Source organism: Leucopleurus acutus (assembly GCF_964270905.1).
Source record: "Leucopleurus acutus genome assembly, chromosome: 18".
Classification (NCBI taxonomy): domain Eukaryota; kingdom Metazoa; phylum Chordata; class Mammalia; order Artiodactyla; family Delphinidae; genus Leucopleurus; species Leucopleurus acutus.
In genome coordinates this window covers 21,402,639-21,416,468 of record NC_139160.1, presented here as the reverse complement: position 1 = coordinate 21,416,468, position 13,830 = coordinate 21,402,639, and the positions used below count along the sequence as shown (strand labels likewise).

The 13,830-nt window shown below is 42.5% G+C and overlaps 1 protein-coding gene across 1 annotated transcript in view; it reads left to right on the top strand.

Annotated features, from left to right (window-relative positions):
- GTF2F2 (general transcription factor IIF subunit 2) overlaps window positions 1-3,226 on the top strand; it is a 156,899-nt gene extending 153,673 nt beyond the window's left edge. The window contains exon 8 of the mRNA XM_082859322.1: window positions 575-3,226. Within this exon, the coding sequence (XP_082715448.1) occupies window positions 575-694 (120 nt within the window). The 3' untranslated portion in view covers window positions 695-3,226. The remainder of the gene's footprint in view (window positions 1-574) is intronic.
- The last annotated feature ends 10,604 nt before the right edge of the window (window positions 3,227-13,830 follow it).

Sequence of the window (13,830 nt, the reverse complement as noted above, 5' to 3'; positions counted from 1 at the left end):
AAAAATAAGTAGCCCAATAGCAAGTTTGAGAACTCACCTTAGAACTGAGAATTCTGGGTACCTATCATGTGCTTGCTTCATAGAGTATTAATGTCCCAAAGATATATGTCATTTTTTTAATATATGCTCCTGCTTCTGAAACAACTGTTTCCAATCCAAGAATAACCCTGTCTGACTGTGAACTCAGTGATGCCACTGAACTCAAGGGCAGATCACACTTGGTGTGCTGTGTAATCTTAATAAATTAAGCACCAGCAAATTTTCTAGTGTATTTTCATCTAGACTTTCTTTTCTTCTTTTTTTTTTTTTCTTTAGCTCTCAAGGTTGCTGGCATTCAGGACTTCCAACCCCTTTAATGCAAATGATCATATATTTAATGCAGTTTTCATGTATTGTATGCATGGAGTCAAAACAGCAGTTTATTGAACTTCTTTATAGAGAAATCTTGTCGAGCTTTCAGGATCATAATTTTTATTACTAATAAAAGTGTGGTTTGGTGTATCATTTTATTTTAAATCTTGTTTCCTGCGTTCATAATCTCATCTGTCAAGGTTATTTTGTTTTTGTTTTTCAGTCGTACCTGAAGGAAATCTTAAAAGAAATTGGTATTCAAAATGTAAAAGGGATCCACAAAAACACGTGGGAGCTGAAGCCAGAGTACAGACATTATCAAGTAGAAGAAAAGAGTGATTAAGAAGACTCGAAGCCTGCCTGCTAACAGAACAACTAAAGGGTGATGCGCTAAGCAAACGGCCTTGATACGTGAAATCCTTGAGCACCATCTGTTATAGGGGGAAAATGACTGGTACTTTAATTTCTCTAGGTAAATTTTTTAAACAATAATTCTTGTCAAGTTGCTTAAGTGATTTTTGAGGAAAAAGAACACATTTATTTATATACTTAATCAGATTATTCATGATGCGGTTGGGGGTTGAAGAAGGCTTTTCTTTTTAAATATTAACTTTTAAAATGTAAAATTAGGAAATGTTTTCTAAATGAGGACTCCCTGTACTTGTTTCTCTCTGAGGAGCTGAGGTGATACAGATCCAAACCGAATGGCATAGCAGGAAAAAGGTAGTCAACTACAGAAACTCTCAAAAGGGATTAAAAAGAGTTCCTTCATCTGAAACTGTCGAAGAACAAAGCTGTCTTTATTTTTTTTAACAGGTGTCTGTGTTTCATGTTCACGCACATTAATGAAAGGATAGCATTTATGTTTGTACTAAGATAGCTGTCTTCATCATTAGCTTATTTTACCCTAGCGATAGTGACATGAGAAATGGAAAAAATCATGGTCAATTAGTCTTTCTTTCTTTCCTCTTTTAAAATAAATAGAAATTGGGAATTCCCTGGCCATCCAGTGGTTAGGACTCCGCACTCTCACTGCTGAGGGCCCAGATTCGATCCCTGGTCGGGGAACTAAGATCCCACGAGCCCTGTGGTGTGGCCACAAAAAAAAAGAAAAGAATAAAATCATTAGAAATTAAATACTTTTCCAGTTCAAGATATTTATCCCCCACCCAGATTATAAGTTTCTCAAAGACTGACTTTGCCCCCCAGCTTTTCCTGCACCCTCGGCGGGTGTGCACTGACTCTCGCTGTTTACAGACTAGATGCGGGTTGTAGGGGTGAGGCTGATAGGTGCAGACAGCAAGGTTGATGCCAGTCCCTGGGGAATGAAAGTGCTTCTTTTATCTTTCTCTTTAATTAATTTAAAATAAAAGCAATACATGTCCATGGTTAAAGTCTTTCTAGTACAAAATGTTATATATTAGGCAATCCAAAAGCATACCCATGAACAAGACCATCAGAACCAAAGAAGCTTTAGCAAACTAAACACAATGAAAAGCGTCTTCTTTACTTGTTAATTTTGTCAGCTGCAACCAGGAAGCAGCAAATGCCAAAATTTGTTAATGTTATGTAATTAAAGCAAATCAAGGAAATAATCTATCCACTGAGATAAATATTTTCCTGTATTATTTGATTTTTAGCAGCAGAGCACCAGAATGCTGAGGCTGGGTACCACTGCATTAAGAAAAATTTTGTCCTTGCATTCCCACTGTAAAATAAAACTGATTGAGGAGGGTGGTCCCATTCCCTCCCCTACCTCCAATTGTCTTATCCTGCCTTGCTGGGCGCAGGAACCAAATGTTGTATCCCCATTACCTTTCAATTCCTAGTTACTTAAGCCTCGGTGTCAGAAAGCAGATGGACAATGGTGTGATAAATCCGTATAGAGCTGAGAATTCGGGACACCTGTCATGCGCTTTGTTCATAGCACGTACCTTCCCCCAAAACCTTGTCTTTTTGGAGGAATGGTACTGCCCTGAAACAGACCTGTGTCTCCTCTACCCCTGCCTTTTGTTTTTGTGGTGACAACACCTGCCAGATTGAACTTGCTGGCTGCTGGTAGAGTTTCCAGGGCAGAACTTTGTCTCATTTGAAGCTATGCTTTGGTATTTTCTGCAAACCTGGTTTCTTTAGCTTGTTTTAGTGACCTTGTACCTCATCACACCTGATAGTATCTGCTTGTGTCTCTTCAACAACTTGTTATCTATTCAGTAGGATAGCTAATCTAGGTGGTTGACTGGTGCCGTTCCTGATTAATTTTTTTGAAATTGCTTTCTTATTTAGTACAAAAATACAGCTATTGGCCATGGAGGAGACTCTCCCTTCCACCTGGGTTCCCTTTTTTCTTTTATTCCAGGATTCTCTTGCCCTGATAAACATGGTTTTGGCAGCCAAACATCCTAAACCCTTATAACCACTGTGAGATGGAGAGAGAGGAAGGCTGATAAGGGAGATACACATCTGGTAAGATGTCACATCGTAAGAGGAGAGGAAGGCCATATTTAACAAATGAGATGGTTAAACTCAACTAGTGCACCCACTTTGGGGATATTTTAACTGACAGAATGTAATAAGATTATAGTTGCTGGGCAGTGGAAAGCTTTGAAATCACATGTTGCCACAGTAACATCTAAAGTGATATATCTTAAAAAAGTAAACAGGTTTTGCTCTATTGTAACAGAAGCAGCTCTCCTGGATTTCAGCAGAGTTGCATTTGTTCTTAATGGTCTGTGAATACATTTTCTTTGAAGCTGTTTTCATCATTGTTGGTACATATTAGTGATAATGAGAGTAAACAGTGCCTGGCCATGTGTTAAATGCTCTAAAATATTATCTCATTTAATCCTCAGGCTTAGTGCTAAGACATTATTTTTTTTAATTTAGAAGTATACCTTATATAAACACTGTTACATCAGTAATATAGTGTTTTGTCATTTTATTTTTATAACCTCTTTATAAACTAAAAATGAACACGTATTATACAGAGACATTGAAATGACATGTACAGTATTTGTTCAGTTACTCTTGCCTAAGAGATAGTTAGGTTCTTTCTAGTTTAAAATCTATTTCTATGTCTCTGAAATGAAAAGAAACTAATGATTCAACATATACTTAGATCTAATCACTAGATGCCCTTCTGCTCTACAGTAAACACCGTCAATATCATCAGGCGGTTAGCTTGATGAGCATAAACATATTAACTTTATTAATGTGCTTATTAACCTTATTAATAAACTTGTTAACCACTCTCTCTTACAGATATTTTATGCTATTGACTAAATGCTTCTTTTTTATTATTAAAGCTTTGATTAATTGTGTAAGTAACACAGGCTCATGTAACTACATAAACGATCTAGAGATATGTAGTGTAATGACCAGGTATTACACATAGAGAGGCACATTGCAGCGATTCAGTAATGACACACTTCAGCAGATGCAATCAGATCTCTCCCGGGTTATAAATTAGTGCTAAGTAAGAGGTAGATAATGTCCATTTTATAGAACCATTTCCTGCCCAACATATTATCATGAGTACTGATCCCTCTTTAGGGGAATTCTACCCTTGGGGTAAAGTGAATACCAGAGTATACTTTCCCAGAAGCCCACACATGCCTCCCTCCCCCCAGTCTTATCTCCATACCAGGAAAAGGGCTATCAAAACGGCAGCCAAATTGTCTTTGGCATCCCTGCTTGAATCCAGACACCCAAACCTCCCTTACCCACAGGATGAAGATTACATTCCCTCCTTTAAAGTCAAGCTCCTTTTGCTGACATTTTAATCCCTGTTACACTTCAAGTATCCAGGTAGGGTATGCAGCTTTAGAGTGGACTCTTAGACCTGCATCGGAGTTCAGGATGGCAGTGGAACGTGACAGGAGGACGGGGCACTAGCTGATGGCCAACGCATTGGCCATTTTCCCTGGCATTTGTGTGACGGTCCAGGAGGTGGTAAGCTGGTTATCTTTTTGGTTCAGTTTTCATTGCTATGTGAGTCCAGAGCAGGTTCCTAAGCCTAATATCATTTTCATAGTGTGTAAGAGGAGGGAGCAGAGGTCACTTTTTAACATTAGTTTTCTTCACATACTCCCATCCTTTCTTCTTCCTACTTCCTTTCCTTTGAGCAGGTAGCACCATTGATTATACCATAGTATGATGTAACATCTGACAGACCAGCAGTATAAGTCTTTAATGGTTTAATATAAGAAAATTAAAAGCAACTATACTTTTGTGTCTTAGGAATTATCAGTGGTTAATTGATAATTATCAATAATTGGTTACCGATAATTGGTTAATTATCAATGGTTAAAATTTTTTTAATTTAAAAAAGAAAAAACAAAAAATTAACAGCTTTTATCTGATTTTGTTAGAAATCGTCTAAGTTAAAAAGGACTTTTTCAATACTCTAGCTTCCAGTTTAAACTAAATTCTGTCAAGTCATTTAGTCTTAAATTTTAGGGTTTTAAAAAATGATTTCTTGGGAATTCCCTGGTGGTCCAGTGGTTAGGGCTTCATGCTTCCACTGCAGGGGGCACCGGTTCGATCCCTGGTCGGGGAACTGAGATCCTGCATGCTGCGCAGCGTGGCCAAAAATAAAAAAGAAAATAATTTTTTTTTTAAGTTTGCTTTTTCTTTTAAAAAAAGAATGATTTCTTAAGGTATACCATATTTTTAAATGTTGAAATTTGTATTTAAAAGGTCTTAAGAAGATAAGAGTTTTTAACTCTTTTGTAAATGTAAGTACACCAAAGGAGTATGTTGCTGGACTAAAAACTTTAATCCGGTGGGGTCATGGAACACGGTGGCTGTTTATTTGGCAAGTATTAATTGACCATGAATATATCCCAGGCGCTGTGGATATAAGAGTGCTAGGCATTAGAGGCATTCACAGTCTAGTTGGAAAAGAGAATGTAGACGGATTATAATACCACGTGGGCACAGAAGTGTGAACTCAGCGTTACAGTCAATCAGGATTTTCCAGTTAATTCATGTTGCCATTTATGCTCTACGTGGATTTCCAATTTCTAAAGCATCTGGATGCAGTAGTATATACTTAATTTTAAAACTCCTTTGAAAATAACCATTGATAATTCCTAAGACACAAAGGATTTATACAGTGCCTAAGAATCATTATTATGAACACATACAGTGATGTCTGTAATCCATCAGTCTTGTTAATAGAATACTAAAGTGCTTACTGGGCTAGTCCTCGTGACTTTTAAGCGTTACTTCTTTTTGCTATTCTAATTTCTCCTTGAACAAAAGCCTACCAACCACTTTAGCCATGTATTCGTTCGTTCATTCAGTGAAAACCCACTGACTGCCCACTGTATGCCAGGCGCCAGGGGTAAAGGTGGTGTTTGTGGTCATGTGCCTTACGTGCCACCAGTTCTCTGCCTACCTTACTAAATAAGCAGGAAGAATAGCTTGTGTTTATTGGACTCCTACTATGTGCCAGGCACTGTGCTAAGCGTTCGACTCCTATAACTCGTGTAATCCTAACAACCCTACAACAGCATGGGTTCTCTTATCACCCTTGTTATATAGATGTGGAATTCCAGGCACTGAGAGGTTAACAAGCCTGACCAAGGTCATACAGCAGTCAGAGGCATTGCCAGGTTCAAATCCCAGAGCAGCACTCTGCAGTGCAGGCTCTTAGTTACTGTCCTGTGTTGATAATGCGTGCTGCGCTGCTGATTACCCAAAGCTATAATGCACCTGCCCATGTTCGGGAGGTTTTTGTTTGCTTTGTTCTTCTTCTTCTTATTGAGATATAATTGACATATAACTTGTGTTTGACTTCTGACTAATGGGCAGCAGAGTCTCTTCTGAGTTGTTTTGTCTTCAGAGATTTATTTCCAATTCTTGTTCAGGTTCTAGAGTTTCTTACTTGTGGGATGAAGTTCCTTTTTTTGCTGTAGATTCAGATGAGGCATTTCCCAGGAACGAATGCAGGTGGCCACTGCATTTGATTTGCTTACATTCTCGACTGCCCAGTGAATGTCCAATCCCAGGCTCATGAGAAAGATGCTGACTTGGCCGGTCCCAGTTGAGGGTCTCTGCCATGGCCTAGTGAGCACAAAGGAAGTTCCTCAGCATAAGACTGCAGGTACAGAGCTGAGCAAATAAGACAGGTCCTTGCTTTCAAAAACTCACAGTGTTGAAGAGGACTTGGAAACAAATACATGGCAATACAGTGTAGTAAGTGCAGCAGTAGAAATACATGGCAAAACGTTTTAAGAGCTACCCGGATTCAAAGCCTGTGACTTACAGCAAGTTGTTTACCTTCTGTTCCTCAGTTTCCTCATCTGCAAAATAGGAATATTAAGAGTATCTACTGGGCTTCCCTGGTGGCGCAGTGGTTGAGAGTCCGCCTGCCAATGCAGGGGACACAGGTTCGTGCCCCGGTCCGGGAAGATCCCACATGCCGCGGAGCGGCTGGGCACGTGAGCTGTGGCTGCTGAGCCTGTGCGTCCAGAGCCTGTGCTCCGCAACGGGAGAGGCCATAACAGTGAGAGGCCCGCGTACCGCAAAAAAAAAAAAAAAAAAAAAGAGTATCTACTGAATAGAATGTGGAGAAAATTAAATGAGTCAATATATATAAAGCACTTGGAACACTGCATGACACATAGAAAGTACTTTATAAGTATCAACTTTGTCATATACAAAATATGTAAAATACAGAAGTAGTACGGAGCATGAAATGATTGATTACATCTTTGAGGAATCAGGAAAGCCTTCTTAGAGGAGTTGATATCTGAAGTGGGTTTTGAAGGGTCTAGGAGTTTAATAAAAGTCAAGAGGCAGGAAATACAGAAAGAACAAGCGTAAGGATATTAGGAGCAGCCTTTCTTCACAAGGTAGTTGGAGTGAGAACCCACACACCCCTTCAGTGTTCTTACAGATGTCGCTCAGTAGCAGAGGAGTGTAGCTGGACAAGCTGAGTCCAGCCTGAGTCTCATGGCAGAACTTGGAGGTCAGGTAATCGCACCCTGGGCCTAGGTGGAATGGATGAGGGTTTAGGCAGGACTCACCTCCTTCGGTTGTACACACAAGCTCAAAATGATGCAGACGACGCAGTTGCTCCCTTATTTGTAGCATGCTTTTCACATTGATTTATTCCTGAACACGTTTCTTTAGTATGGGCCTATTAGAGTAGCAGTCCAAACCAACCTTAGTGAATCATGTGTTAGAAGTTTGAGGTTCCAATCATTTGCCCCTCACCACTGCAAACTAATCAATAAAGATAAATAGGGAGTAAGAACTAAAGGGGTCAAACGATTCCGTTTGGAGGCCCAATAACTCCTAGGTGGACTGGAGGACCTAGCTAAGAGCTGAGGCTGAAATAGAGCTTTCTTTACCTATCCTTCTCCTCAGTTAGTGACCACTAGCCAGCCACTGGTTGTTGCTTGGCTTGACTTAACCATTTGCAGGTGAGAAATCTGGAGCAGCTGGAAGAAGACATCCAGATGGCCAACAGATACGAGAAAAAATACTCAACATCACTAATCATCAGGGAAATGCAGATCAAACCACAATGAGCTTTCACCTCACACCTGTTAGAATGACTGTCCTCAAGAAAGACGAGATGAGAAGTGTTGGTGAGAATGTGGAGAAAAGGGATCTCTTGTATACTGTTGGTAGAAATGTAACTTGGTTTAGCCACTATGGAAAACAATACCAAGGTTCTTCAAAAAATTAAAAATAGATCTACCGGGCTTCCCTGGTGGAGCAGTGGTTGAGAGTCCGCCTGCCAATGCAGGGGACGCGGGTTTGTGCCCTGGTCCGGGAGGATCCCACATGCCGCCGAGCGGCTGGGCCCGTGAGCCATGGCCACTGAGCCTGCGCGTCCGGAGCCTGTGATCAGCAACGGGAGAAGCCACAACAGTGAGAGGCCCGCGTATTGCAAAAAAAAAAAAAAAAAAAAAAAAAATCTACCATATCCAGCAATCCCACTTCTGGGTGTATATACCCAAAGAAAATGAAAACAGGATATCAAAGAGATATGTGGGGCTTCCCTGGTGGCGCAGTGGTTGAGAGTCCGCCTGCCAATGCGGGGGACACGGGTTCGTGCCCTGGTCCGGGAAGATCCCACATGCCGCGGAGCGGCTGGGCCCGTGAGCCATGGCCGCTGAGCCTGCGCGTCCGGAGCCTGTGCTCCGCAACGGGAGAGGCCACAACAGTGAGAGGCCCGCGTACCGCAAAAAAAAAAAAAAAAAAAGATGTGCACTCCCATGTTTATTGCAGCATTATTCACAATAGCTAAGATATGGAAACAGCCTAAGTGCCCATCAGTGGATGAATGGATAGAGAAGACGTAGTGTATATGTATGCAATGGGATATTGTTCAACCATGAGAAAAAGGAAGTCCTGCTATTTGCAACAACGTGGATGGACCTTGAGGGCATTATGCTAAATGAGATAAGTCAGAGAAGGACAAATAGTGTATGATATCACGTACATGTGAAATGTAAAAAAGCTAAACTCCTAAAAACAGAAAAATGGTGGTTACCAGGGGCTGTGGGGATGGGGTAGGAGAGATGCTGTTTAAGGGTACAGACTTGCAACTAGTCGTAAATAAGTCCTAGAGAGCTGATATGAGTAAAGGCAACACTGTTGTATTAATAATCATCAAACTTGCAAAGAGACTAGATCTTAGTTATACCAGCCACAAAAAAGAAGTAATTATGTGATAGAGGAGCTAACTATCACTACAATGGCAATTATATCACAGTATATAAATTATCAAATCATGTTGTATACCTTAACACAGTGTTTTTATGTCAGACGTATTTCAGTTAATAAAGTCCAAAAACATCCGGACTTTACAGAGGCAAGCACAGCCTGGCATGCTCACCCCATGAGGAGTGAACATAGGGGTTCAAGAACGGGGGATGGGAACAGAGGAATACAGCGGTGTCAGAGCTGTTTGATACACTGTTAAGGAATCTTTGTTAATTCGGTGGAAACAGAGAAGATGGGCTTTACATACGATGGAATGGTAGCTACCAAAAGAGTTCTCAAAAGACTCCCTTCCTTAAGTCAGCGTACTGCCCGATTCCCCCCGGGACTCAGCTGAGACATTAGTGAGCATTCATTCAGCCATACGTTCAATTAACATTTGTCACATGTGGATCTCCGAAGAGCAGTATAGCATGAAACTGCTGATAGCGCTTCAGAAATAAGTAATGATCTCTCGTCAGTGATGCTGAAAGGGAGACTAAAAATTCTATACAGGAGAATATATTTATAAAATACAAATAAAAGACTTGTATCTAGACTGTATAAAGATCTCTCAGGGCTTCCCTGGTGGCGCAGTGGTTGAGAGTCTGCCTACCGATGCAGGGGACACGGGTTCGTGCCCCGGTCCGGGAAGATTCCACATGCCGCGGAGTGGCTGGGCCCGTGAGCCATGGCCGCTGAGCCTGCATGTCCGGAGCCTGTGCTCCGCAACGGGAGAGGCCACAACAGTGAGAGGCCCGCGTAACGCAAAAAAAAAAAGAAAAAAGATCTCTCAATTCAATAATAACAAAACAACCCAACTTAAAAATGGGCAATAGATGTACACATACGCCTCACCGAGAAGCTGTGGATGGTCAAAGAAGCACATGAAAAGCTGCTCAGCATCGTTGGTCATTAGGGAAATGCGAATTAAAACCACAGCAAAGTAAGGTTACAGACCTACAAAGATGGCTAAAATTTTAGAAACCTGACAGTACCAAGTGCTGATGGGCATGCGGAGCAACCAGAACTCTGACACGTGAGAATTGCTCATGGGAATGCAGAAGTGTACAGGGACGTTGAAAAGTAGTTTGGCATTTTTTTTGTAAAGCTATACATACCACCATACAACCCAGCAATCCCACTCCTACGTATTTGCCCAGGAGAAATGAACATAATACATGCACACAAACAGCTGTACACAAATGTTTAAGCAGATTTAATTCTAATTGCCAGAAACTGAAAACCACCCAAATGTCCACCAACTTGTGCCTAGATGAACTGTAGTGTAGGCATGCAGTGGAATACAACTCAGCAATGAAAGTAAAGGACCGAATGATACAGCCATTTGGATGAATCTCCAATGCCTTGTGCCAAGTGAAAGAAGCCAGACTTGTGGGGCTACATACTGTATGCTTTTGACTGTATGACATTCTGGAAACAGCAAAGCTATGGGGATAAAAACAGGTCAGTATTTGCCTGGGGTTGAGGGTGCGTGAACGGGTTTACTACAGAGAGACACAAGGGAACTTTTGTGGTAATGGAACTCCTGATCGTGGTGGTGGTTACATAACTGTGTTTGTTAAAACATAATCTGCACATTTAAAAGGGTGAATTTTACTGCATGTAAAGTATACCTCAATACACCTGGCTTTAGAAACTTAAACTGGATGAAAACTGGAAAAAATATCCATCAATAGGGAAAAGTTAAACAATGACTCATCCGTATTATGGAATGTCTGCAGCCGTTAAAAAATGAGATACAAGAATGTATACTGCCATGCAGAGTTCAGTATTCTTGAGTGTAAAAAGCAAGTTTCAAATCAGTGTGAATAGTAAGGTCCCATTTCTGTTAATAAAAGCAAAACAAAGTATGTATTTCTACATGAGCACGCATGTATATAAACAAGAAAAAGTCAGGAAACACACCAAACTCTTTAACAGAGCTACCTCGAGGGAGGAGACTAGAATAGGGAGAAGGGCAAGGGGGAGGTTTATCTTTATGTGTGTACAGTCAGTCCTCTATCAGTATTCATTGTACTGTGCCACTGTTCATGAGGGACTTGAGCACCCGCAGATTTTGGTATCCGAGGATGTTGTTGGAATCAATCATCTGGATACCGAGGGATGACTGTATTTTTATAATGAGAGTGAGTATATTACTGACTTGAATATGTGAATATGTGTTTTTATATATATATATGTATGTATATATATTACACTACCTATATTTTAAAAGGAGAGCATGGCTTTTATGAAATAAACTAACTTAACAAAGATACACCCTACTCCATTTCTACCCCACTGGACAATAGGGTTAGAGAATACGTCAAGTCCAGCCATCAAGGAAGCACCTCTCCCTAGAGGACTAAATGTGGGAGAGAGGCTAACTGCACTTCAGACATGTATTGAATTTCACCTGCTGCGTCCTAGGTGCCACCCTAGCTGCTGGGTTGGGGGAGCCGAATGAGGCTCCATCCTCAGCCTGCACTGCAAGCCCGGGGGTGTGTGGATCTCTTCCGTCAGGGAAGGACATGAGAAGTGGGTCAGTACCCTTTTAGAGTGTTTGAGAGAGACCTGCTCCGTTGCCTTGTCAAATTCTCTTAGGATTAACAGAGGTCAGTTCCATCTCCGAAAAGGAAGAAAGTGCCCAGTATGTGCAACGATGAAAGCCTTGAGTTAAGTCCACTGGGAGAGAGTCCACGAAAAGTCAGCAGTGGGATGAGTTGTTTATACACGCACAATAAATTTGGAAGATGAGTGTCACTGAGGAAAGAGAAACCGCTCGCTTCTTTGATTTGCTGAGTGTATGAGAAAGCAATTTTGAATAATTATTTCCTACTGTAGTAGGGGAGGCAAGAGATGTGCTGGTTTTAAAGCAGAGTAAACCAAGATAAGTTCTCGAGCATGTCACTGTGGGACTGCGGGAAAGCTCAGGCTAGAACTCGAGTCAGCTTGAGCTGAAGCTCTTGCTAATGTTGCCGGCCCCACACCATCCACCGTCTCACGTCTCATGCCTCCAGGTGAGCCGCCTGATCCCTGCATGGAGCCAAGGGTCTGAGAGGAGCACGAGGGCCCCCTCGCTTCCTGGGTGCAGGCCAGCCTTGCAGTGAGCCCAGGCAAAGGGGCCTGTTCAGATGCAGCTTCTGAAGGTAGTGAGTCCTTATTACTCACCAAGTTTTATATCCTCTCAGAAAATAAAACTTATTAATCGCCTTCAGACAGCATTGGCAAGTGAAACCTTAACAGCATCAGTCAGTCAGCACTGAGATTGCATTCTGTTAACCACCTACACAAAGATTCATCTGAAAGCCCACAAACCTTTGCCTGCAAGCTTAGTACATTGAAATGAGAACACCTCTGCGTGTGGATGTCTCTAGTTAAATGCTGTTGCAGATGGTTACCAAGTAATCAACTGGGAAAGGACAGGAAAGAAAAACAGCATTATTGGGCTTCCCTGGTGGCGAAGTGGTTAAGAATCCGCCTGCCAATGCAGGGGACATGGGTTCGAGCCCTGGTCCAGGAAGATCCCACATGCCGTGGAGCAACTAACCCTGTGTGCCTCAGCTACTGAGCCTGTGCTCTCGAGCCTCCGAGCCACAACTACTTAGCCTGTGCTCTAGAGCCCGCGAGCCACAACTACTGACCCCACGTGCTGCAACTACTGAAGCCCATGCTTCTAGAGCCCATGCTCCACAACAGGAGAAGGCACTTCAATGAGAAGCCCGCTCGCCGCAACTAGAGAAAGCCCGCGCGCAACAACGAAGACCCAATGCAGCCAAAAATAAATTTATCTTTAAAAAAAAAAAAAACAGCATTATCTTAAATAACATTTTTTGTTTGTTTGCGGTACTCGGGCCTCTCACGGCTGCGGCCTCTCCCGTTGCGGAGCACAGGCTCCGGACGCGCAGGCTCAGCGGCCGTGGCTCATGGGCCCAGCTGCTCCGCGGCACGTGGGATCCTCTGGGACCGGGTCACGAACCCGTGTCCTCTGCATCGGCAGGCGGACTCTCAACCACTGCGCCACTAGGGAAGCCCTTAAATAACATTTTTAAAAACACTTTTCTGTTGGGCCCAATTAGTTGATTTCCTCATGAAAATACTGAGTATGTCAGTCGAGGCTGGGGTATCATGTGCTAAAAAAGAAGAAGGAGAGAGGCCAGGAAGTTAGAATTGGGGTTTCACATTCTCCATCATATCTAATACTTATTTTTGCCAGGTGCTTTTAGGTGGTTGCTATCACTAGTATTCTGGGACAGAGAAACTTGTGGTTTAGGGCAAGTGGCTGGAGGGAGACTGGTCAGCAGAAGAGGGCATCTGTACTTGGTGAGAAGTTGGCCAGGATGATCTCCAGCGTCTGTCTGGTTTTAGGTTTCCATATTTCTAAGCCGTGGGCCTGGCCGGGCTTGCCCGTCACTCTTGCCCATCCCGAGACTGGAACGGGGTTTATTATTCTCCCTCACAGCTTCTGCACGTGGTACAGCCCCAGCTATAGCACACACGCTGAGTTGTACACATCGATGTCCCGCTGTGGACAGGATGGCAGGCACTAACAGGTGTGTGTATTCTGGGAAAAGACCATTCGCTACTTGGCTTCACAGCATCACCTGCCCCCCGCTGCGGGCGCCCCTGCTTCTGCACGTCTTGCCCGCGCCCGGAAATACTCATCTGTCACCCAGTCCTTACTCAACTCCGTCCTACGCGGGGCTCTTCAGTTGTAAGAAAGAGAAATCCACTCAAGTTGGCTCAAAGGCAGGAAGG